Below are 24295 nucleotides of genomic sequence, written 5' to 3' on the forward strand. Positions count from 1 at the left end.
GAGGAATAGCTGCTGATGTGGCCAGGTCCCCCTGAAGAGGGGAACCGGGAGATGGAGGCTTTCAGGCATGCATGACTCCCTGCCCCTGTCACTGACTTCTTGGCGGTTACGAGCTGAATTTGAAATGTTCCCCCAATAAGCTCATATTTGAACTCTTTTTTTTTTGTTTGCTTGTTTGTATGTTTGTTTGTTTTGGTTTTTTGAGACAGGGTTTCTCTGCATGTAGCCTTGGCTGTCCTGGACTCACTTTGAAGACCAGGCTGGCCTCACACTCACAGAGATCTGCCTGCCTCTGCCTCCCTGAGTGCTGGGATTCTAGGCATGTGTCACAGTGCCCAGCTTTGTATCTGAACTCTTACTCCTCAGCTCATGATGCTATCTGGAAGTTGTGCAGCCTTTAGGAGGTGGAGGTCCAGAGGCAGAAGTAGAGCACTATGGGCAGGTGTTTTCATCGGTCCCTGATATTAGTCCGACTCTGTACTTCTTGACCAACCATGATGCGAACAGCCTTTACCTCCTGAGCCCGCCTCTGTGTGCAGAACTTCTTTGATGTAACTTCCCCATCATGATGGACCAAAATACCCTAAACCATGAGCCATAGCAAGTTGTTCCCTTAAATTGCTTCTGTCAGGTATTATGGTCACGGTGACAGAGATCACTAGCACACTGGGCTAGGAGCCAGGTCAGAGGCAAAGGGCTGAGGCCAGCACTTCTTCTTCAGTCCCCACAGTGTGCTTGGCTGAATTCCAACATCTCCTCCATTGACAGGGCTCTCCTTCCCCCAGGAACCACCCAGGATGGCTGGATGAGAAACTGTATTACCACAGAGCAGCCAGGCGAGACCCAGGAAGGCCATCTCACGTCCAGAGCCCATCTGGATTTCTGCCAGCCACACTCACCACTGGGCTTTAGAGGGCCGACACAGATTCTGGCTCAGAACCCTCTGTGTGAGTATCCATAAGACCCAGCCACCCATTCCTCCTGGAACACACCTTCCCTTTTCTCTGTGTGCGCAGGACCACATGCTTCCTGCTGTTTTCACTGGAGAGTAGGGAGGGTCCTCTCTGCCCTCTTGCCTAAACAGCTGTCACAAGCCCAAGTGGAGCCAGACATCTCTGCATCCTGGCTAACAGAGGGAACTTAAGAAACAAGATTTAGAGAGGGCCTGCAAGTGCCCTCTCTATGAAAGCCAGGTGATGAGGACAGGACGGACAAGGATGCTCAGGACTTCTCAGACAGCATCTGAGTGGCTAGAAAAAGATACCAACATCCCTTTCTGCCCTGTCCCAAGTGGAAGATGGTTAACGGGTTTCTTCTGGTCTCCCTAACGAGAAAGTCTTTACCATAGCCAGACACAGCAGCACATGCCTAGAATCCTAAGAACCATGGGAAGCCGAGGCAAGAGGCTCATGGGTCTGAGGCTAGCCTGGGACATGTGGACAGTTTACATAAGAAAACAAAAGCAGAGGAGGAGAAAGAAAGGAAAGCCAGGTAAGAGGGCACGCACACCTGTGATCCCAGCATTAAAGCAATGGAGGCAGGAAGATCAATAGTTTGATGCCATTCTCAGCTGCACAGCAAGCTTGAGGCCAGCCTGAGTCACTTAAGACTGCATCTGAGAGAGACAGTGGGATCAAGAGAATTTACTCAGTTCAGTAACTTGTTCTGGGCAGGGGAATATTTAAGGCAGCCAAATGCATCTGCTGAAGAAAGATCTGTCTGTGAGACGATTTCTCCATTGCCTGCTTTAATACTCTACTTAACTACTAACTTGCTGTTAAGATTCCAATCTGTGCTGTATTTTATCATCCCCCTAGGAGGCTCTGGATGAGAGAAGACTTCGAAATGAACTCTGGTTTAAGTTAATAGTCCAAATACACCTGGGCCTATGTGAAGGGCCACAGAATGGCCATGACTTTCACTAACGATGTTACATGCAGGGGAAAAGCGATGGTGATTGAGGGGTGTGGAGGTACTCAGAAAGCAGATTTCATTAACCAAGAAAAGCAAATGCATAGAGAGCATCGGCTAAGAGATAACCAAACCAGAGACTAAAACCAGAAAATGAAATAACGAAAACAATGGCTGTCAGCAGTGAGCAGGCCTCTCTACCGAACACTGAGTCCTGTAAGACTTTGCACAGCTCTGTGTTTTACTGGACCTGTTCAAAGACATAAAACTGAGACACAAGGCAAAGCATCCATGTGCCCCAAGTTTCCTCAACCAGTGCCCAAACTGAGAGGGCTCACCTAAGGACAGCCATGGTCACCTTTCATGCCTACCCAGCACCAAGGACAGAGCACTCCTGTCCCACCCTGGGCCATCGCCTCTGATGAGTGTGCGAATTGCTTGGCCTGTGTGCTGTGAAGATTTAGTAGGTCCTAGTAGAAGGAGGTTAGAACTTGGTGGAGATAATGGGATCCCACTCTCTGCAGCAGCTGGCCTGCCCACGATGTATCCATGCCATGGATCACTATGCCATTACGGGCTCAGAGCAACAGAGCAAGAGCGTGGGCTGAAAGGGTGATGCCAAACCAACTTTTCCCTTTAGTTAAGCTGATTTTCTCAGGTGCTCATCATAGCAGTGGAAAAGCCTTCCATTGTAGGGTTGACCCAGTAATCAAGTCAGGCCCAGGCAAGGCCAATTTCTTTGTTGCTTGATTTTTCTCTTCAGTGGTAACCAATAACAACTAAGGCCCTTACAGACATGAACTGACACAGTTCACATCCTGGAGACGGAGTAAGTGGGTTTGCTCCCTGACACACATGATTTGCCTTGAGTCACACACATTCTTCCCAGTCCGGCATGTTAGTTACAGCCTATGGGTGTAAGATGGTCGAGTGGAAACAGAGATTTTACAAGTGTCATCAAATTGGTGGAGGACAGACTCATAGTTACCTGCATCACTGGCAAAATGAATGATTCTTCATGGTCTTACCATGTCACCAGGCTAAGGCTGGGTTTACAAGGACATTTGGCCTTAGGAAACCCAGAGTGTAGAGGGGCCTAGGCCTGTAGGGGGAGTGGCAATGTGTCAGTAAAGTCTTCCAAGGAGACCAGCACCCAAAGCCAAGAAATGAGAGTAGGCTAGTGAGGTTGTAAAATAAAAAACAAGCCTCCAGACATACATTTCTTAAAGTCCTGGGACTCTCCAAACTGATGTTTCATTTTGTCCACACTTATCTATTAAAGTGACTGATGGACTGAAGATTCTAGTTTTAAGTTAGGGACTGGTCACCAGAAAAATCAACGCAGGGTTAGAGAATCAGGACTTCTCAGTCTTGCTATGAATTCCAGGGAGAAGAAAGGGGGTGAGGGTTGAGTTGATTCCAATAACCAATAACTTAATCAGTCTTACCTACAGAATGAAACTTCCACAAAACCCCAAAGATCTGGGTGGAGAGGTTTCTGGAAGATGGTTGGAGAGGGTATGGAATCCTCACTCTTTCAATGTCTAATCATGGAAATCACTGTACCCCTTCAAGTATGACTGTATAATTGTTTCTTTGACTTCCGAACCTGTAGCAAACCAGCTGAAATCAAAGCTGGGAACCCAGGACAGCAAAGGCAGCCAGCGGGTTGGAAGCACAGGCTTGAAATTGGTGCGGGAACTAGGAACTGTTTTGTGGTGCTGCACCCTCAACCAGGGAGGCCTGATGCCATCCTCAGGTGGTGTCAGAACTGACTGGAGTCTGAGGATGCTCAAGAGACACCTGTGATGAGGGAATATTCCTGTGTCCTCCTGTACAACCCAAGAAGAGACCAGTGTTGTGAGACCAGTTAAAAGCAACTGATGTCAAAGACAAATATGCACCAAGAAACAATGACTCTAAATAGACCTTTCTCCAGCCAAGATATAAAAACTAATAAAAATGTGTGTGTGCCTGTAGGTGGGGAAACAGCATGAGTGTGTCCCTGTAATCTTAGCAGTGAAGTTGTGGGGGCATGAAGACTGGGAGGTCGAAACCAACCGTGGCTACACAGTGAGACTGAGGCCAACCTGGGCTACCTGAGACCAAATCTCAGGAACAACAAAACCCTGTGTTGTGATGGCCAGCACAGTGCACCTTAGGTGTATGCAACCACACCACAGAAAGAAACAGTTTCACAGTTTAAGATAAGAACAAGTGTTGGTGGGGACCTAGAGATGTCAGGGTTCTCTTCCATCACCGTTGGGAAAGTAGCTTCTCAACATACCCAAAGTGCGGAACCATGTGATCCGGCAAGCAGATACCAGACATAGTGAAAACACGGATTCTTGTGACACAAACACCCTTAGAAGCAACACAAATGTCTACCAACTGACAAATGGGTAAATCCAATGTGGCACATCTATACGGTGGAATATTATTTGGCCATGAAAAGAAAGAAAATGCTGATGCATGCTACAGTATGGACAGTTCTTAAGAATACTATGATGCTATTTGGATTGAAATGCTCCCTCCAAGAACTAAAGAGCACCTCACAAAATCCCCAACACCAGGCATGAGAATTCCTCTTTTGAGTTGTTTGGTCAGGGTTGTCCGAGAGACACCAACAACCTCACAGGCTATTGCTGTTACCCTTGGTCGCCTCCAGAAGGTTAGAAGTAGTCCCTGTTGCTGAAGACACCGTGCACTGCAGACCCAGGCCCAGAGGCTGCTGAGCTGGGACTGACCGGAATGCCTCTACCCTGAGGACTAGCTTTTGTGGTACAAGAAGGCATGGAAGCAACAAACAGTCCTACCCAGCCATTCCTCCTATGAGCCACGACAATGACCAGCATGACCCAGTAACCCTCAGGGGGCAGTAGTGGCATACACACCCTGGCAGTCACCAACAGCTCTCTAATTGGACTGAAGAATCACTTGATAAGGGGGAAATCATGCCGGTACTAGAAATCCAGCTAGCTACCCAGGCCTAGTGAGGTCATGGATCTCGGAAGAGAACCTACAGCTACCACTTTACTAAGGCAGAATAATCTCAGACTACACTCTAAGTTTGTCTTGATACTTTCGGGTAAGTATAATGCTCATCTTTCAGCAAAGAAACTTTTCTTTGCAACAGATAGAGACCATTACAGGAAACCACAACCAACCAAAATGTAGAGTTGAGGGTCCCCGTCCCAACAGATACATCTACAACACAACTCCTGCACCTAAAGCTGAGGAAACACTTCAGAAGAGAGGGCAGAAAGACTGTAAGAGGCAGAGAATCAGGGAATTTGCTGCGAGACTGTGTCTTCTAGTAATGTCAGAAACTACGCTCATAAGGTCTTGCCAACATGGCTGCCCAAACACGGGCTGGACAAGGGTTACAATCGACATGCTGAAATGGAAGGGGAGAGGCAGAGTGACCCAACCCTAATCGAAGAGCTACAGGCAACTGGGGAAAGCCGAGGCTGGGAGAAACGGTCTTCCCCAGGGAAGAGCAGACAAACAAGCCGTCCAATACCAAACGGGCAGCCCTGAAAACATGTGCACCCAAGTAACATCATACAGACCAAGAAGAGTACATGTAGAAACCTATGTCTACAGGCATACATATATGCGTGTAATAACAATCAATGAAAAAAGAGGCTGTGAATCTGAGAGAGAGCAAAAAGGAGTATTTGAGAGGGCTGGGGGGGGGGAAGGAACGTGAAGGGGAAAATGATGTAATTATTATAGTATAATCTCAAAAATAACAAAAAAAGGACACCATGCTAAGTGGAAGAAGCCAGATATGACTTCATTTACGGAAAATCACTAGAACAGGAAGTCTGCACACAGCAAGTGTGTGGCCACCTGAGCCTGAGGTGGAGGGGACTAAAAAGCAAGTAATACCTACAGGCTTCTTTCAAAGGTAATAAAAAAAATATTCTAAAAGTAACCATGGCAACAGATATACAGTTTCATGGGTGTTAAAACAAACAATGATAACATGTATGGTTTTGTTTGCTTCTAATGAATGTCACATCTCAATAAAGCTGCCCAAGAAAAAGAAAAACAGACAAGAGTGTAAGAGAAAGAGACAAGCCTGGGAGGCGGACAGGGCAGGAAGAAGGAACAGCCCTGGGAAGAACAGAGCATGGACAACACAGTCACTGCAAGACTCAGAAGTTACAGGTGTTCTCGGATGAGGTGATGGCGAGGAGGCAGCTAAGAATGCAGCTAGGAGTGGACAGGGCGCTCTCAGACTCCGTAGACAGGACTAAAGCATGCTATGCAGTTGGACTTCCCTACAATGCCCAAATCCAAAATGCTCCGCCCACGTGATTCCCCAAATGGAAAATTCCACACTGACCTCCTTGATGAGTCCTGGAGAAAACAATCGGATTAAAAATACTGTATGAGCTGAGCATTATGGTGTAACCCTGTCATCCCAGGTGCTTGGGACGGTGAGGCAGGAAGATCAAAAGTTCAAGGCCAGCCAGGGATACAGAGGGATTCTGAGGTCAGCTTGGACATGTTAGTGAGATTCAGTTTCAAAAATACATGCAGGACTGGGATGCAGCTCAGTGGTATGCCAAGGCCACTAGCCCTGGGATACCAGCCCTGGAGTGCAAGACACTGAGTTTAATCTTCAGTAACGCACACACGCACACACACACATATACACAGGCTTGCACACTTGCTCTCATGCATCCACTTCTGTTTAGACTTAGGTCTGGTACCCAAGATATATCTCATTAGGTATATACAAATATTCAGAAATCTGAAATGCCTTTTGATCAGGACACTTTGGATAAGGGACACTCAACATTTTTAAAAGGTCACCAGGGAAGATAGCCAGAAGCCTCCCTGCCGGGGCTGCAGCAGTGACCTGGGGACTGAGGGATAAAGTCCAGCACAGCCAGGACCTTCAGGTCCCACTTGGGATTTGGGGAGATAGTAATTTAGAGACATTGTCTATAGTTTGGTGCTATCAAATGCTGGCCTGAGACTTGAATCAGGGCCCACAGCAACACTTTAGAAAGACCCTTCCAGCCCACGTGAGCTGGTGTACACCTGTACTCTCAGCACTTGGGAGAATGAGGCAGGAAAATTGCCATGTTCTCAGCTACAGAGACCCTACCTTAAAAAGTATGTGTGTGTGTAGAGAAAGAGAGACAGACAGACAGACAGACAGCAGGCAGACTACTTAGCATACACAAGTGGCCTGGGTTCCATCCTTAATGCATACACACACACACACAGAGGGAGAAGGAGAGAGAGAGAGAGAGAGAGAGAGAGAGAGAGAGAGAGAGAGAGAGAGAGGAGGGTGCTCCATTTAGTCTCTTGGGACCTTTCCTTTGCTCCAAGAATAGGCAAAAGATGTGAAAACAAACTCTGACATCCTGTAGTCCCTAGAACTTCACCTCTCCCCCCACCAGAACCCCCAACCCTTTCCTCATAACAAGAAGATTCTCTTCCAAGAGTGTCCAGGAAGCCAGAAGCCCATCCGACCAGGTAAAAAAGAAAAACTATTAAGACCGATTAGCCCAACCCTAGCAATGGGGGCTCTTACGTAACCATTTCCACCAAAGGAGAGCCTCAGCTGCAGCTGGATGTGCTTCAGGCCAGCCAGACCTGTGAGCACCCCAAGGTTCCTAAGAGAGAGCACAGGACTCCAAGGGATCTCCCCAAGATCCACGGTATCTCCAGAAGCTCGCTAAAAGTGCAGATTCCCGTCAAGTGTGGTGGCACAGCCCTGTAATGCCAGCACCGGGGAGGAAGAAGTAGGAGCATGGAGAGAGTTAAAGCTAGCCAAAGCTGTGCTAACACGGTCTGTAAGTGGAGAGGGGTGCAAAGCAATGCAGGAGCTGAGCTTCCTCCCCACGTCCTAGAACCTGAACTAGACCTCATGAGAAGCCCAGGATCTCTCTCTTACCTACACACTGCAGCAAGACATCCCTGCACAGGGAGCTCAGAAGGGTAAAGGAAAGAGGCCTTAGCACCCGCTGACCCTGACACCCAGGGGAAATCCCAATTCACAGGCAACAACTGGTCCAACTGGCTCAAAACTGGAAGCACGAGGAACCCTGAATTCCGCCACCAGGATGTGTGCCGGCAGCAGGCTCCTCCCCTGACCTTCCCAGGAGCTCTGTGAAGCTCACACTTCTGCACTTGCCTGGAGTCCAGCAGGCAGCAGCAGCTACAGAGGCTAACCGCCTGCTCCGCGCTCTGCTGCTCACATCTGGGAGGTGGCCCCACCACTGTGTGCTGGATGGTGGCAATGGGGCAGCAGCAGGGCTCACATCGCAGCAGCCCCCAGCCTCATCCACACAGGTTCCCACTGGAGCTAACACGCAGCCTCAAGAGTGTGTGGATTTTCTCAGGTTGGCGACAGCGGGAAATCCCTCTCAGGCTGGTTCCCCATCCCCGCAGCGCTTCTTCTTCATCCAGCCTGCGTCCTGTCACCCGTCACCCTGCCTACAGCCTTCCACCCTGCCAGCTGCCTTTCCATGGGCTGAATGCTGTGTCTGGTCCACTGTCAGGTTTCTGCCCCTGCCATTACCCACTGTGGACAAACAGGAACATCACCCACCATCCTATCTCTTTCCTCAGATTAAATACACTTGCAGAGGTCTAATTCCAAAATTGTGTTCTCTCCATGACTTCCCGTAGCTCCACATAATCCACATGAAAAAATAAATGCATTAGCCAATCTAATTCCAGGATTTAACATGTCTTATAGATAAAATATACCCCTCCATGCACCCATATGCTCTGATGCTTATACTGAGATCTGGAGACCAGAAACAGCAGCAGCTCTTAGGAGCTTGTTGGAAATGCAGCCCTCCCCCCACCCCATATGGTAAGACATGAAATAGAGTTGACTGCCAGGCACAGGTGACAGGGCTTGGCCTTGGCGTGTGAGGCAGGGCAGTGTCCTGGGATGAGCCTTTTACCTGTAAGTTCTCGCTCATACCACCTGGCGGGAGATGTCGGGCTGGATGGAATCAGCGTGGGCCTGGGTGGCGTCCATGGAGAACAGCTTGAGGGAGGGAAGGAAACTCTTTGGGGAAAGCCACAGAAACGCTGGACGTTGTGAGCGTCCAGTGAAGGGCTGGGGCTATATAGCTCAGTGCAGAAGACATTCGTAGCAGGTGAGAGGCGTGATTCAACGGCAGCTCTCAGCCCTTTGTTTATGACCCGGGATTCCTAGTCTGGGTGGTAGATTTGATTCTGATTGAACATGCCCCTCATTATCAGCTACTCAATGGAGCTGTATTTTCCCTCCAAACACAACAAACGCTGGGAGTTATTTATCAATAAAACACTTGCTAAATGAGAACAGTAGAGTTGAACTAAATTTAAAGTTCCGCTTTCCTACTTCTGTTCCTAAATTATATTACAAATCAGAAGCAGATGCCTCCATGACGGCCTTCCAGGAGCCACTGCTAAAATAAGGACACTTTCTCTGATGATTAAATTAGGACAAGGAGTCTTTTCGGTGGAGTTTTTAAAAATAGCATCTCTGAAGAATTTTTACAACTTAACTAGTTTTCTTGTTGATTAACCCTGGCGTTCTCTTCATCTGACAGGAAGGAGGAAGGATTGAGGTACGTAGTAGGGCAATGGATGCTAACGTCCTGAAGGGCTTTGAGCAGAACCTGCGTGAACCTGCAGGCTCTCTGAAAAGGTTGCCTATTGGAGTTGTGCAGGACACAAGTGTCCTCAGAGGCTCCCCAAGGGAAGTTTTTTAATTTTTATTTTTTGCTTGCGTCTTTATGTGTGGCACGCTTACAAGTATATATGTACTTGTATGTGTGTGTGTGTGTGTGTGTGTGTGTGTGTGTGTGTGTTGTGAGATGGTCTCTGGGTGAACCTGAAGCTTCCCACTACAGCTAGATCATTTCCCTGGGGATCCCCTCTCCACCTCCCTGCAGGGATTTAGAGGCAGGTACTGGGCATCTGAACTCATATCTGTACATTTGCAAGACAAGTGATTTATCCACTGAGCCATCTCGCCACACTATATCCCAAACCCAGGTCACTTATAACTGCTGACCTCAGTGCACGCTGCCTTGGTTGTACCTGCATAGTGCATAAAAGAAAGAAACAAAAAAAGCAGAGCTAGTTTAAAAAAAACTAGTTAGTTAAAAAAAAAAGTCAGTAGACAGATTAACAGCAGGGGCATATAGATGTATTAACATGTGAAGACTGGAGTCATGCTCAGTGAAGGACCGCATGGTTGAACACAGCACCATCTCGGGGAAGAGGGGAAAAACTGGCTAGACTGAGCAGGGTGTCAGCTCTAGCCTTTCTTCCCGAGAGTTAATCCAGAGGCTCTGCCCTGCAGGGAGATGAGAAACCTCTCAGATTGAAAGCCTAAGGTCAGGAGGAAAAATGGTGGAGACGAGGGAGTGGAGATGGGAGAAGGTCTGACAGAGCTCCTCCAGCCTTCTGTTCAAAAGAGTCAGAATGCCAAAGCCATGCACAGGCAGGGCCCCAGACAGCGAGGGCTCCCGCTCCTGGGCTGCTGGAGAGGCTTTTTAGCTCCAAACTATCTTGCGACAGACTTTCAGCACACACAAGGGGCGAACCTGTGCTGTTGTAGCCACTGAACACCCAGAACTGCTTGTGGCTGCTTATTCTCACCTGTCCCAACACCACAAAGCTCACAGTGTGGCCATTTCCAGAGCAGCTCTCCACGACAAACTGTTCAGAGACGAAGGCAGGAGCTCCGGGAAACACGATTCATCTCAGTCAGCCTCTTCGCTCTTCAAACTTCATTCCGACAGTCTTTACCCCTGTTTCCCTTCTTTTTTTCCTTCTTCCCAGGTTTCCTCGTATATTTGTGATTTTTTTTCTTTTTGTACCATATGGTTTTTGGTAAGATGCCTTACATGCTTTCTGAAACAAGGTGACAGACAGGCAGTCACACACAGAGACACACTAGGCTTGGCTGCAGATGAAATCCGCTTTCTCAAAAAACAAAAAAAAAAAATAAAAGTCAAATTTACCTCTCAAAAATGCAAAGATTTGCTGTAACCAGGGCTATTTAAAATAGCGTGGCCTAAGGCTAGCACATAAACCTTCGACCTATTCTAGCCACAAAGGCTACTTAATGTGCAGTCCATGCCACCCCTGCTTTTTGACTGTAATTCATTTCTGGATGCCACCATCTCCTCTTGCTTCCTCGTCAGAGGTACAAACTCTGCTAACTCTATGGAAACGCGAAATGTCACTAAGCAACATTTTAAGTTTTGAAATTCCATTTTCGTTTAGTTGCTGAGCTCTTCTGCAAACCCGTTCTGGGACTGAGCGTAGGTAAACCTCATTTCTACCGGCTCCTCTCAGGGATTTAGATGGTGGTTAAGCTTGTCCCTGTCGAGCAACGCTGTGTCGGCATGGTGACAGTCACACCTTGTCGAACTGACGCTTCTGCGTTAGAAGTACAGCCGGGGGTCAGATGGCACATACACACTTCATGCTTTTCAGTGTCTGAGAGCTGTGCTGTTGCACTCCTGTAATTCCAGCACTTGAAGGCTGAGGCAGGAGGATTGTTTAAGGCCAGCCTGAGCTACGTAATCAGTTCCAGGCCCACCTGGGCTACCAAGTGAGACCCTATCTAAAAAGAACAACAATGAAAAAAAAAATCTTTGTTTCATTTTTTTTTCTTTAAAACTGTCTATTTTTAGCCTGGCATGGTGGTACACACCTGTAATCCTAAGCAATAGGGAGCAAAGACAGGAGCATGGTCCCAAGTTCTAGCCAGCTTAGGCTGCATACGTGGGTTTTGTCACAAAAGTAAAATCATAAATAAGTCTTTGTAGTTAGATTTGCAGCCCCCGAGTTAGAGTAAGATGGGATCTGTTGGTGGTATTTTGTGGGTTTTTTTTTTTTTTATTATTAGACAGGTTCTACATATCTTTTTTCTCTTTGATTTGGAGATTGTCTGCTTTTAGTGTGTGTATATGTGTGTGTGTGTGTGTGTGTGTGTGTGTGTGCGCGCGCACGCGCACGCGTGCACAGGTGCCTGTGGAGGACAGAAGAAGGCATCAGATCTCCTGGAACTAGAGTTCCAGTCAGCTGTGAGCCGTCCAACATGGATGCTGGGAACAGAACTCCCATCCTCTGCAAGAGTAGCAGGGGCTCTTCACAGATCAGCTGCCTCTCCAGCCTGATTGGGATGCTTTTGAAATAATAACGCCTAAGATGAACTTTTCATATGCTGGGAACCTGTGGCAGAGCAGGCCACGCCCCGCAGGATGAAGATGGTGGCTTAGGCTCCTCAGTCCAGCACTCCAGAAGCTGCAGTGGAAAGATTGCCACAGTCCCAGGCCAACCTCGACTGCCTCATGAGTTCCAGACCAGCCTGGGCTACAGCACAATGTCCTGTTTCAAACATAGTTCTTAGACAGGAAATAGAAGAGATTGGAGGGCATGATCTCAATAGCCTAAGACTTCCCAATAGGCTCCACTTTTTAAAGGTTTCCCTGCTTCTCACTAACACCAGGAGAAGGACCAACCCTTTACTATCTATACCTCTGAGGACACTTAAGATTCAAGGAGAGGCTGGGCTTGGCGGTACATGCCTGTACTCCTAGCACTTGAGGAGCGGAGGCAGATTTCAAGGACTACGTGAGTTCAAGGACAGCCTGGGCTATACGTGGAAGGTATGGGCAAGAAGTGTTCAAGGTCATCCTTAACTGCATCATGGATTTGAAGCCAGACTGGACGACATGAGACCCTGTCTGAAAACAAAAACAAAGAACTAAACAAAACAGAACAAAAAACCTTTTTTGTTTTTCTTTCTCAGAACACTACCACCAGCTCTGGTTTTTGTACTATGGTAGCTTTTGTAATGTCACGGCAGCCCTGTGTGTGTGTGTCTATGTGTGTGTCTGTGTGTGTGGGGGGTGACAGAGGACATATGCTCTCACCTCTCACTGCCTCCTGCACCAGCTTCAATTTCATTTTGTCTCTTGGCCCACAAAGCCTAGAAAACACTTCCTGGCCTTTGCTAAAAGAAAGAAAGAAAAAAGCTTGCCAAGGCAAGGGCAGAGAGAGAAGAAAGCTCCTGAGGAAGAGTGGGCAGACTTCCTAGATAAAGTGTAGGAGAGGAAGGGGAAGGGGACAGGAGGTACAGATGGAGGTGACCTGGTGACCTTCCCTCAGTCAAGAGGTGAGGGCAGACAGCGGGGATTACGGACTCAGTCTTGCGGTGTGAAATCTGAGTACCTGGGAATTGAATCTGGACTCGAATTTGTAGCCTGAGAAAGGAAGCAGATACAGTGAACCAGGAAGTGAGGTGAGTGAAAACGGACTTTTACGGGACGGCACATGGAGGAGATACCAAATGGGGCGGAAGGACATAACCCTGTAAGGTCCATATTGGGGTAGAGGCACGGAACTCAGAAATGGAACACTGGCTGGGCACATACAAGCCCCTGGGTTTCCTCCCCAGCACCAAAACAAAAACAAAACAAAAAAACATCACCACCACCACCACCAAAACAACAACAACAACCGTGCTTCACATGGACTTCTCACAGTGCACACACTGCTATGCATTTACAGTGGCCCTTCACGCTCTGCTCTGCCAAAGGAAAAGCCAGGCACACCTGCTGCCATCCATGTCCACTTCTGCCTGGAGCTATAAACACCACCCCGGAACCCTTGTTTCCGAAGAAGACAGGAAATTACTAATTTGGCAATTAAGGACGGGGGTGGGAGGGCGACCATCCCAGTGTTCTGTCGAAGAGGCTTGTCCCGTATTACCTTGGTGCTGTGGGAAATAAGGGAGAAGGTTCCAGGAACGCTGTGGCCCATGGGCAGCCTGGGGTACAGTCGCAACACCAAGTGTGTGCACAGGGCCTCCTGGTTTACCACATGGGTCCTTTCCCCGTGGCGGCCAGCACAGCACTCACAGTGGCTCTGCCCAGCAGCCAGACAGAGCCGGCCTTTTTCGGCGGAAAATTCAGGAAGGTAGGAGGTGGCCCATTCAGATTTCTAGGTGGAAGAAGATCTGAGGGGTTTGCCCAGTGGTTAACAGATGCCGGGGATTCCTGCTGACTTGTTGCTAAGGAAACTTTTGTGAAGATGCCTGGAGTCGGTAAAACCCAGAAGCTCTGTCCGGTGCTTTCAAGTCTTTCGAGTGGCCGCACGGCTAGGCCAGCGCAGCCGGCGCACGGTGTTTTTGAAGAGTGGTTCCTGCTGGGCAGGGAGAGCTAGTGCTAGGGCAGAAGGTGGATGCTCAGACAGCAGCAGCCCCTAATCGAGCGGCAGGATGACTCTGTGAAAAATGGCACCATTTCAGCCCCAATTACGTACCCGGGGAGACACCAACCCTGACTGTGAGCGGTGTCTATGACTGCCCCCCCAAAATAAAAAATTGGCATGAAGGACAAAGTCACACCCATTTTAGGTAATTTTCATGTTACAGGGAAAAAGGGCCCTAGATTAAAATCAATTTATGTACCATAGCAAACATCTCCTGAATGTCAGGCAGCTCAGAGACACTGTGTCCATTAATTATCAAAGCTCTGGCATGAAAAGGCTGGCCTGGTGTGTGGATGGCTGAGTGGACAGGCCCAGGCTTTAGGGCTGGGCAAACATGGCTTCAGATTCCAGCTGCATCATTTCCTATGTGTTTCTATAAAGATATCTCTGGAGACTAAAAATTAAAAATAAAAATAAAGATAAATAAATAAATAAATAAATAAATAAATAAACCAAACATCCTAGGATGGAAATAGAGGAATAGAGTTTCCAAATCCAACCATGTTTAAGACACTTTTTCTGCTTCTGGCCTCTCTCTCTCTCTCTCTCTCTCTCTCAGCTCAAGCCTTGCTGCCTCCTTCTCATGTCTGTCACATGGTGTCTTCACCATCCTTGGGAGGCAGGAAATATACTCCCAAGCCTGAACCTCCCTCCCTCCCAGCTACCTCAGCCTGTTCCTGTGACTCACTCCGCCAACTGCATGTGGCCAGCTGATGGGCTTGTCCTGGGTCAGAGCCTTCAGGAGGCCTGACAAGTCAGCCCTTTGTGTCTTGGAAGCTGGCCACTGACCATGTAAGAACTTCAGTCCCATCACATTGTAGGCAGAGGCAAGAGAATCTCTGTGAGTTCAAGGCCAGCCTGCTCTATAGAGTAAGTTTCAGGACAGCCAGCGCTACACAGAGAACCCCTGTCTCAAAAAACAAAAAACAAACAAAAAACTAACTACCCCATGGGAAAAGGCCGTATGAAAGTGCCCTAAAGAAGGAGACGCCATGTAGAGAGATACTGCATGGATCAACCAGGTGAGTGAACATAGCGCTTCTGAGCCCAGCCCAACAGTCTCCTGGACTCAGTCCTCAGCTGTCATTGGACTGCAACTCTCTTGCCATAAGAGTTTGTCAAGGCGATCTAACAGAAGGATGGCACAGCTGAGTTCTGTCCACCCAGTCACATAGAATGAATTCTGGGGTGCTCTGCTACCTTGCAGTAGAAACACCATCTCTTCACTGCCCACGGCACAGCCCGTTAACTCACATACCTACCCCTTATAACCTCCTGCCAAGCAATTGCATGAGCCCAGTGTGAGAGAAGAGGGAAAGGAGAGGAAATGGAGTTCAAGAATTACCCTGCACCCCACCCAGTCCCACTGACAAGCACCAATATGGTCTGTGTTTGGAACATTGCATTTTGAATGGCCACAGCAGAACACCAGAAGCTGGGTAATTTATAGAATAAATACATTTTTCATGGTTCTGGAGGCCGAGGAGTCTAGTGTTGGGGTGCGAATATCTAGTGGGTTCTTTTTGACATCCTCCCACAGTAGAAGGCAGAGGGAAAGAAAAGGGCAGACTCTCAAACTCCATACCTTCAGGCCTCTTTCTAACTGGCATCAATCTATTCATGGGGTGGAGCCCTCAGAGCCTAATATGGCCTGACATTGCTGTGCTCCAGTGTTGAATTTTCAATTCAGCCTTCGGGAGACACAGCATGAGCAGTAGCTCTCAGGACTAGACCTGCCGAATGGACCTTGCCACCGCCCGAAGGAAAGCTCTGTCGTGCTTATCACCGATCTTATCACCCTCCTGAAATCATTACCCCAAATGCTGGGTCTTTCTACTGAGGTCTTACACCATCCCTTACGTCTCTGACTTCCATCCAAACTAAGAACTGGCCGAAAGGAATTCTTGAGTCTAGTTAGGCCTTCCAGGCTGAGCCTGCCCAGCCCGTGTGCCTACTCTAGTACCACGCCTGGCTCTCCCGGTCTTCCCTGAGATAGAAAGTCCACCTCACTGCTCTATCTACCTTCCCCGGGAGCTGGCCTTCACCCTTGAGGGCTGGTGGGAATCCCCCTTCACGTGGGTCCCCAAGTGAATGGAAGTGACCCGGAGCCTAGCTTGGACCTGACATGTACCCCACAGCCTCCAGTCTGGCTGCTTCTTCCCCATCCATTTACTTTTCTTCTGTTGTGTTGGTAGAGTTCTCTGCTGTTCCCCTTCTTTGAGGCTGAAGGCGAATGCCATCAAGAAAGGCTGTTTCAGCTGCTCTCTTTGACACCACAGCCAGCTTTGGGAGTCAGCTGTTAGGCCTGATTATGGTTGGAGTCTTAAAGGTCCCCCTAAAGTTCCATATGCTAAAGATTCAGCAACCAGCCTGTGGCATTCCTAGAAAGTGGTGGAACCTTTGAGAAGTAGGTCTGCATAGAAAAAAGGGAGAGTTAGGCTACCACACCTCCTTCCTGGCTACTATGAGATGGTCTCTTTTACTGTATACTCAGAATTTTACTGGACTAAGAACTGGCCATAAGCTGAGAACTCCAAACCCAGGCTCAAAATACACCTTTCCACCCTTGCAAATATTATCCCAGGTGCCTTGCCACAGCAGTGGGAAGCTGATTAGCTTAGTCCTCATACCTGTGGGAAAAGAGTTGTCGTGTGAAGGGTTGGTCACATCTTGAGTAACCCGGACCCCTCTGACCCGGGTCCCTAGATCCCATGTTTTCCCATGAGAGCTTAGGTCCCCTAGAGTCCGCCTTCTGTAAGCCAGATATTCACTGTATCAGTTTCCTAGTTCCTGGGAGTCTTGACCAGAGATTGCCCCAGTGACCAGGTCCTCCTGGACTTTGCTTTCATCTGAGGCTGGTCACCCCAGGCAGATCTAGCAGGCTTTTCCCAGTTCTGCTTCCAATCCCCCTCCATGGTGTGTGTTTCCTGCAAAGCTGGGCCTCTAGCTTCCCATCCTTTGTCTGAACCAGGAAGAGATCTGTGGAGAGAGTCCACTTTGCAGATTCTTGTCAGTGTCTCACACCCTCCGCTAAGACACTTCCTGTTATCCCTCTTCCCACCAGAGGGCGAAAGGGACACTGTAAGGAATACCCAATTCTTCAGCTGTGTGTCCATCACCGGTCCCTTCCCCAGGAGGCTGACGGGGTCCATTCTGTTCAGACTTCTCCCCCTGCAGCAGCACCACCTTCTGAGTCTAGAGGCCCTGATCGTTCTCCCTAGCTGCTGCTGTGTTCCATAGTCACAGGGTTTCGTACACTTGACACTCTACCCACTGGCACTCTCCAACTTAGGTCACTGTCTGTGAGACTCAGCCCGCCCTGAGAGACTCCATGGCATGCTCTCTGCCATGCCTTCCCAGCTCTCTGCCAGCGATACAGCTTATTCTCATGGAAGGTTGCAAGCCACCAAGCACCTGATCCATGAACCTGCTGTTGAGAACCTAGTCAATACTTGGTCAGGGTGGCCAGGTCCACCCTCACCCCCACCTTTGGGGAAACCAAAGCTGGTTAAAGGTGAATTCAAACTTCAGGGTTGGCTGGGTTGGCAGTGGTGGTGCTCCAGGATGCAGCTCTCCATCCTTTGGCCCCAGCACTGCAGGTCATTTATATTAAGGATACTGTCCCCAACATGCTGACATCAGGGGCATGCCCACCTTTCCCCACATACATCAGTCTAGGTCCTTCCTTTACTGACCTTTAGCATAGCTGAGCCCAGGTGATGGGGTTTCAAAATACACACAGTTTATTCAGCCACCTGGTTTGATAGTTTAGCATGCAAACAGGACTCCTTGGGTGACAGACTTGAATTTCTCATGCACTTATGTCTGTAAAATGAGGACAGTGCCAGATATGGTGGCACAAGATATGGCACAGATATGGTGGAATCCCAGCACTCAGGGACAGGGTCAAGAGTGCTGCAAATCTGAAGCTAGCCTGAGCTACATAGCAAGGCTGTTGCTCAAGACAAATATAGCTTCCTAGGTAGAGGATTCACAGAGCTGTCAGGAAACCTGTGACGGTGCATGCGTAGGTACTCTACAACGGGAGGGTCCTCCTGGCGACACTGAGTTGCTATTGATAGAGGGGAGGGGTCTGAAAAGTCCTTAGACACCAGAGTCTTTCCTAGCTATGTAAGTGCCAAGGGATGCCACAGGCACACCCAGGCCGTCCTGGATGATAATTCTGCTTTGTCTCCTGGGCCTGTTCATGCTTCCTCCCTCCCTCAGGGAGAAGCAGCCGCACTCTGTTCCTATGAATCCCCACCCAAAACAGCTGGCTGAATCCAGCCAGGAACACTTCTCACCAGACAGACAATCACCAGGCAAATTTCCACATCAGTATTTCCTGGGGAAATGTGGCCACCAAAAGAACTCAAAACACATCTCTCGGAGCTTTTTCACCGGGGGGCTCAAGGTTTCCATGTGAAAAGACACTTCTATTATTAATTATTATGATTTTAGTGTAGCCCTCAGAGGTTGAACTGGGAAAAGCAGAGAGCCAAATCTGAGCCTCTCCTGAGGGTACAGGTGCTGGGAACACACCCTGAGCGCCCAGAGATGCCTCAGCTAAGACCCCGGGAAGCTCCTTCCTGTCTTGCGCCCAGGAACACTACTCATCCATTTAGCGCAAGTTTCTTTTCAGGATCCGTGAGAACCCTCCATCGTGTGTTTCCAGAAGGCCAGGCAAACAAGTGCTGCCGCAGGTCACTCGTCAGGCCTCCCCACTCTACAACCGTCTCACCCGGATCTCCCCACCTCACCCTGGCCGAGTTACATGTAACATTTTCATTCAAAATTTGCTACTTTGTTCATAAGTAGGTCCCAGTAAAAGATACATTTGCTCCCTCACTTAGGCTGGGTTTTTCCCAAAACCTAGGAATACTTACACAACTGAGGGTGAGTGTTAGGTTAGCCTTAATGACAATCCTGGGGTCAGAAGCCTCTCAGTAAGGGCTGAAAAATACCTCCCCCACTCCCACCCCACAATACACACAAAGGACTTTAGAAACTTAGGCTCTCACTCAGATTGTGACCATGAGCTCAGTGATTAGAGGCCAGAGAGGCCTCGCAATTGTCACCCAGACAATAAACAGCCAGCTGACTTGGCTCAGCATTCCTATGTAGCCTTGGGGCCAAGCCAGATCCCCAGGAACAAGCCACTTTAGGGTACTGAGCCTGGAGGAGGGGGCGCCGCCTGGGGTCTAGCTGCATCCCCCGGTCAAGCCTGCAGCAGCTCTGCTCTGGCTCACTTGCTATCTGGTGCATCTCAGCTGACCAGCAAGTGGGCGGCCCGGGGACAGCCAGGCAGTCCGCCCCCGGACAGCATGACTGACCACTAGTCCGCTGGAGAGGCGGGGTTATGGGGCCACCTTCCCGAACCCCCGACCCCTTCCATCACCCGAGCTCCTTGCCAAGACCACCGAGCTCGGCGGCCCCTTGGCGGCCCCTGTCATCCGCGGCAGCGCGCCTCCTGCTCCAGAACTCGCACAGGCAACAAGTTCTCGCTTCTCCAGAGCGGCCACGACGTGCTCGGGAGGCCGGCTACGAGGGGAACGCTGTTCACGCCCCAGAGCCTCCCCTCACCCCCGCCACCCTTCGTCCCCCAGAGCGCTGAAGCCCGGAGGGCGGCGGGTCCCCGACCCCAGCCCTGGCCGCTCACCTCCAGCAGTTGCACGTAGCTGGCGGGGAACCAGCCACGAAGCCCGTCGTCCTTCTCGCCTTCCCACCAGCCGCCGTCCGGGACCTGGAGCAGCGTGAGCAGCTCGCCCGCTGCGAAGCGCAGCCCCTGGCCGTGCCGCTCCCCGGAGAAGGGGTACAGGGTCCGGCAGCGAGCGCCGGCCATGGCCCTGGCGCCCGGGTTCACAGCGCAGCCCGCATCCCTGCCGAGCCCCGCGGGCTGGCCAGCGGCTGCGCGGGGTCCCAGGCGCCCGGTGCTCCGGGCTCCCGCGCTCTGGGCGCGCGCCGTGGCGGGGCTGCGCAGGGGTCCCCGGGCCTCCGGGCCACGCGCGCTGCTTGCAGGGGAGCGGACCCTCTCCAGCCGCGCTGGCTCCGTGGGCTCCGTGGGCTCCGGAGAACGAGCGGCGACGCCCCCGGGCCGGGCGGCTCTGCGGTCCCCGCGCCGGGCGGGGGGCGGGGCTCAGGGGGGAGGAGACCCGGGGGCGGAGGGCTCACGAGACAACTTCCTCGGGCTGCGGGGGCCGGGGACTCCGGAGTGCGCGGAGGGGCGCAACTGCCTCGGGAGGTGCTGGCCGGAGCATCCCCCTCGGCGGGGCTTGTCCGGGACGAGCGGAGCCCCGGAAGACGCGGACGGAGCGCGGCTGGCGGCCGGTGGCCGGGCGGGGACTCTCTGGAGGCGACCAGGGCGGGCCAGGGGCCGGGCCAGAGCGGCCACGCCCGCGGAGGGCTGGGCGCTCCCTGGCAGAGGGGCTCCCCGGCGACCCTGACACCCAGGGCCGCTGGAACGGGAACGCCCCTCGGTTTCCTCCCGTTTGGATCTGGTGGAGGGTGACAGGCGGCGCTGCCTCCCAGGTGTCTACAAGCGAATGTGTTTGTGACCATCATTGCAGTGCATGAAGCCTGGCTGAACTTGACTCACAGGAAACTGAACAATGGATAAAGACAGGTTTGAAGCCTGGCGCCGAAGCCGGGAAGCCCGGGGACAGGGCCACCTAAGAGAGAGACGACGCGGTTGGGGAGATGAAGAGGAGCCTGGGTTGGTAGGCTTTGGAATCAGGCCGATGGGACTAAATATTGAAAAGGCTGAATAAAGGCGAGAGCCCTTTTAGCTTTCCGGGAAATGGTTAGGGGGTGCGGATGTCACAGTTTAGCCCTCATGAATTCAAGATGGGCCTGCTGAGGAGTGTCCACCCATTTAGTCAGCCGCCAGGCATTAGCAGGGTCTTGCCGTGTTCCTTGCAGCGGCTAGGTAAGACCCGTCCTTCCCTTGAGGCAGGCGTCCACCTCAAGTGTACTTAAAGTCCAGAGCACAGAAGGAAAAAAGGCCCATTTCTTTGCCAGCTTAAGCATCAAAGTATGTTTCCTAAACTGTAAATAGCTGCATTGTCGCTGTTTTAATCAGCTGAGCATCCCTAATCGGAAAACCCGCAGTCCCCAATCCAGACATGGTCGGCGCTCACAGGTTGTTACGGTGAAGAAGTCCACCATCAAACAGAACTGCAGCGAGGCCGGATGACAGCCACCCTGTGATCCCGGCCCCGAGAGATGAGGATGGAGGGAATCTCAGGCTAGAATGACCGGAGAAAAGAAAAGAGGAGAAAGAGAGGTGGAGAGGGGAAAAGGCGGGATGGAAGGATGAATGCAGGAGGGAGGGAGAGAAAGAGCAGTACAAACATCGCTGAAGATACTGTATAAGGTTACTTTCAGCTGTGTGTATTCGTTTCAGGTTAATTTTAATGTTAGACTTGGGTCACAGTCTCAAGGCACTGTATTGTATATGTGCAAATATTACAAAATCCTCAACATTCTTGGTCCGAAGTTTTTCTTTTTATTTCCTTCTCCCCGACCCTTTGACAGAGTCTTCCTATGTAGCCCTGGCTTGCCTAAAACCATGCAGACCAGGCTGGCCTCTTAACTCACAGAGATCTGACTGCCTCTGATTCCCACCAAGCTCTTCTGATGAGACAAAGACAGCCTATAGTTCTTTTTTTAAATACAGTTTTTATTTATTACAATTTGTTCACTTTATACCCCCAGCCTATAGGCCTCACCATCTACTTATGCCCATTGCTCAGTAACCTTGTATGGCTTCTTATGGGCTATTCAGCTGCGTGTGAGCTTCTCAGGATTTTAGGATCTTCATGACAAAGTCAATTCATTGCTTAAATTCTTTCATATTTGTTTGAGCTTTGAATCAGGTCCCTTTAGCTCAGTGGTTCTCAATCTTGGCTGGACATTAGAACCATTCCTGTAGCATTTCAATACACAAAGCTGGGCCCACCCCAGCCTCGAGAGTGTCCCCTGAGCTGCAGTCTGCATTGAAGCCATCTCACCCAACGAGGATCCCAGAGAACCTGACAAGTGTGCATTTTAACATCCATCAGGCACCAGCCGACATCGTCTGCTCTTCCGGGAATTATGATGAGCAAAGGCTTCAGCCCTGTTGCCATTAAGAATCTGATACAGAAAACAGTTGATAAATTGAGAATGATGTCTTCTATCTGTGATCCCAGCATTCGGGAGGCTGAGGCAGAAAAACCACCAAAAAGTTCAAGGTCAGCCTGAGCAACATAGTGAGGTCCAGGCCAGTGTGGGCTGCAGGTGTGAGTCTGTCTCAAAAGGACAAAACATTAGACAAAATAACAACGAAAGCTTGCTAAACACCAGCAGAAATTACCACATTTTAAAAGAGTTCGAACACTCTGCCTCAGTCAGGTCTGCAGCTTTTTGCAAACTGTTCAGACTTGATGGTGTGGTCTGGTTCACTAAGAACTGACTGGTTTGGGGCCATCCTGAAAGGAAGAATTACAGAGAATTCAGCCACCACGGCATCAAGAATTCTTGGCAACAAATGACCGGTCTCAGGCACTCCCACTGATGGGTGATGTGGTGGTATACACGGTAAGAAGGAAGAAACTGAGCCCGTGGCAGCGGCACATGCCTGTAATCCCAGCACTGGGGGAGGGAGGCAGAGACAAGTGGATCTCTGTGAGTTTGAGGCCAGCCTGGTCTACAAAGTGAATCCAGGACAGCTAAGGCTACACACAGAGAAACACTGTTTCAGAAAAAAAGGGGGGGGGGTATTGGGGAGAAGAAACTGAATTCAGAGAATATGACTTGCCTGTGCTCATATGGATAGTCGACCACAAAACAAGACTTTGAACTTGGGTTTGGCTTACTGTATCTGGAGTGCTGTTTCCTCTGGACCAGCCAGGCTAAGCGGGCCAGGCCCAATAAAGGACTGGGGGTGTGGCTCCGTGGTAGAGTTGTCTAGCATTGGCAAGGTACTTGGTTCCATCCCAGGGTCATGAGAAAGCAATGCATACCTTAGAGTTCACACCAGGGAGTATCTCTGCAGCTCTCTGGAGATGGACGCCGTCAGGCTCACCTACAGTCTCAGCACTTAGGAATCTGAGGCCAGGGTGGGCCACATAGTGAAACAAAGAGGACAGGAAGAGAGGGAAGGGAGGAGGGGGCTGGAAGAGGAAAGGAAGGGAGGGGAGACATAAAGAGAAAGAAAAGAGACAGGAAGGACGGGCTCTGTGGGGCAAGACTCTGAAGAGGGAGAGTGCTTGGATGGTGGGTAGTGTCAATCAGTATAGAAATAAGACTAGAAGAGCAGGGAGAGGTACAAAAATAGAGGTGGAATGGCCAGGCATGGAGACACAGGCTGAGGCAGGAGATGCTACCTCCAAAGGAAACTAAACACCAGGGAGCTGAGAATTCAGCTCAGTTGCTGGGGATGCAGCTACATTGGTAGAGTGCTCACCTTGACCACACAAGGCCCTGGATTTCATCCAGAACCTCATGAGCCTAGTGTGGTGATGCACACTTGTAATCCCAGCTGACAGAAGCAGGAAGGCTGCAAGTTCAAGTCAAGCTGAACTATAAGGTGAGATTGCTTCGAAAACCAAGGCCTGTAATGCTCAGCATGGGTAAGGGCTTAATCCTCAGTGCAGAAGAAAAGGGGAAGAAGGAAGGGAGGGAATAAACACTGTCCACCCCCACGAGGCCTGTGTGGCAGCCTGGCAGCCTCAGAGCTAATTGTGGAAGTGACCCGAACGCCTGCTGGTTCATGCCAGACAAAATTCACAGCATCGTTCTACCCACTGTGCCATAGAATGGTTACTGGGCTTCGGAGAGAGTGACGGGCCAGCACACCGCTCCAGCATGGACAGACTTCAAAGCTGCTACGCAAAAGCTTCCAGATGCGAAAGGCCATGGGTTCTATGACTTCTTTATGTGAAATATCCCCAGAGTAAGATCCACAGAGACAGTAAGTAGATTGGTGGTTGCCTGGGGACAGGAGTAAGCAAAGAAACACAAGGTTTCTTTTGGGGTAGTGAAAATGCTCCCAAATTAGATTATAGTAATGATTGCACAATTCCGTAAATCACTGGATTGTACACTTGAAACAAATAGATTTTTGGAATGTAAAGTACACCTC

The 24295-nt window shown here is 50.1% G+C and overlaps 1 protein-coding gene across 4 annotated transcripts in view; it reads right to left on the reverse strand.

Annotated features, from left to right (window-relative positions):
- Gas7 (growth arrest specific 7) overlaps positions 1–20022 on the reverse strand; it is a 227857-nt gene extending 207835 nt beyond the window's left edge. For 2 of the 4 annotated variants that reach the window (XM_060363463.1, XM_060363456.1), the window contains exon 1: positions 19832–19968. Coding sequence is in view for 1 of the 4 variants with exons in the window: in XM_060363452.1 (XP_060219435.1) it covers positions 19832–20014 (183 nt within the window). In the remaining 3 variants the exon portion in view is untranslated. Of the gene's footprint in view, positions 1–19831 lie in introns of all 4 variants that reach the window. The other 2 variants (XM_060363452.1, XM_060363462.1) reach the window with 2 other exon arrangements.
- Positions 20023–24295: the final 4273 nt, after the last annotated feature.

The sequence above is a fragment of the Meriones unguiculatus genome, chromosome 11 (assembly GCF_030254825.1).
Source record: "Meriones unguiculatus strain TT.TT164.6M chromosome 11, Bangor_MerUng_6.1, whole genome shotgun sequence".
NCBI lineage: Eukaryota > Metazoa > Chordata > Mammalia > Rodentia > Muridae > Meriones > Meriones unguiculatus.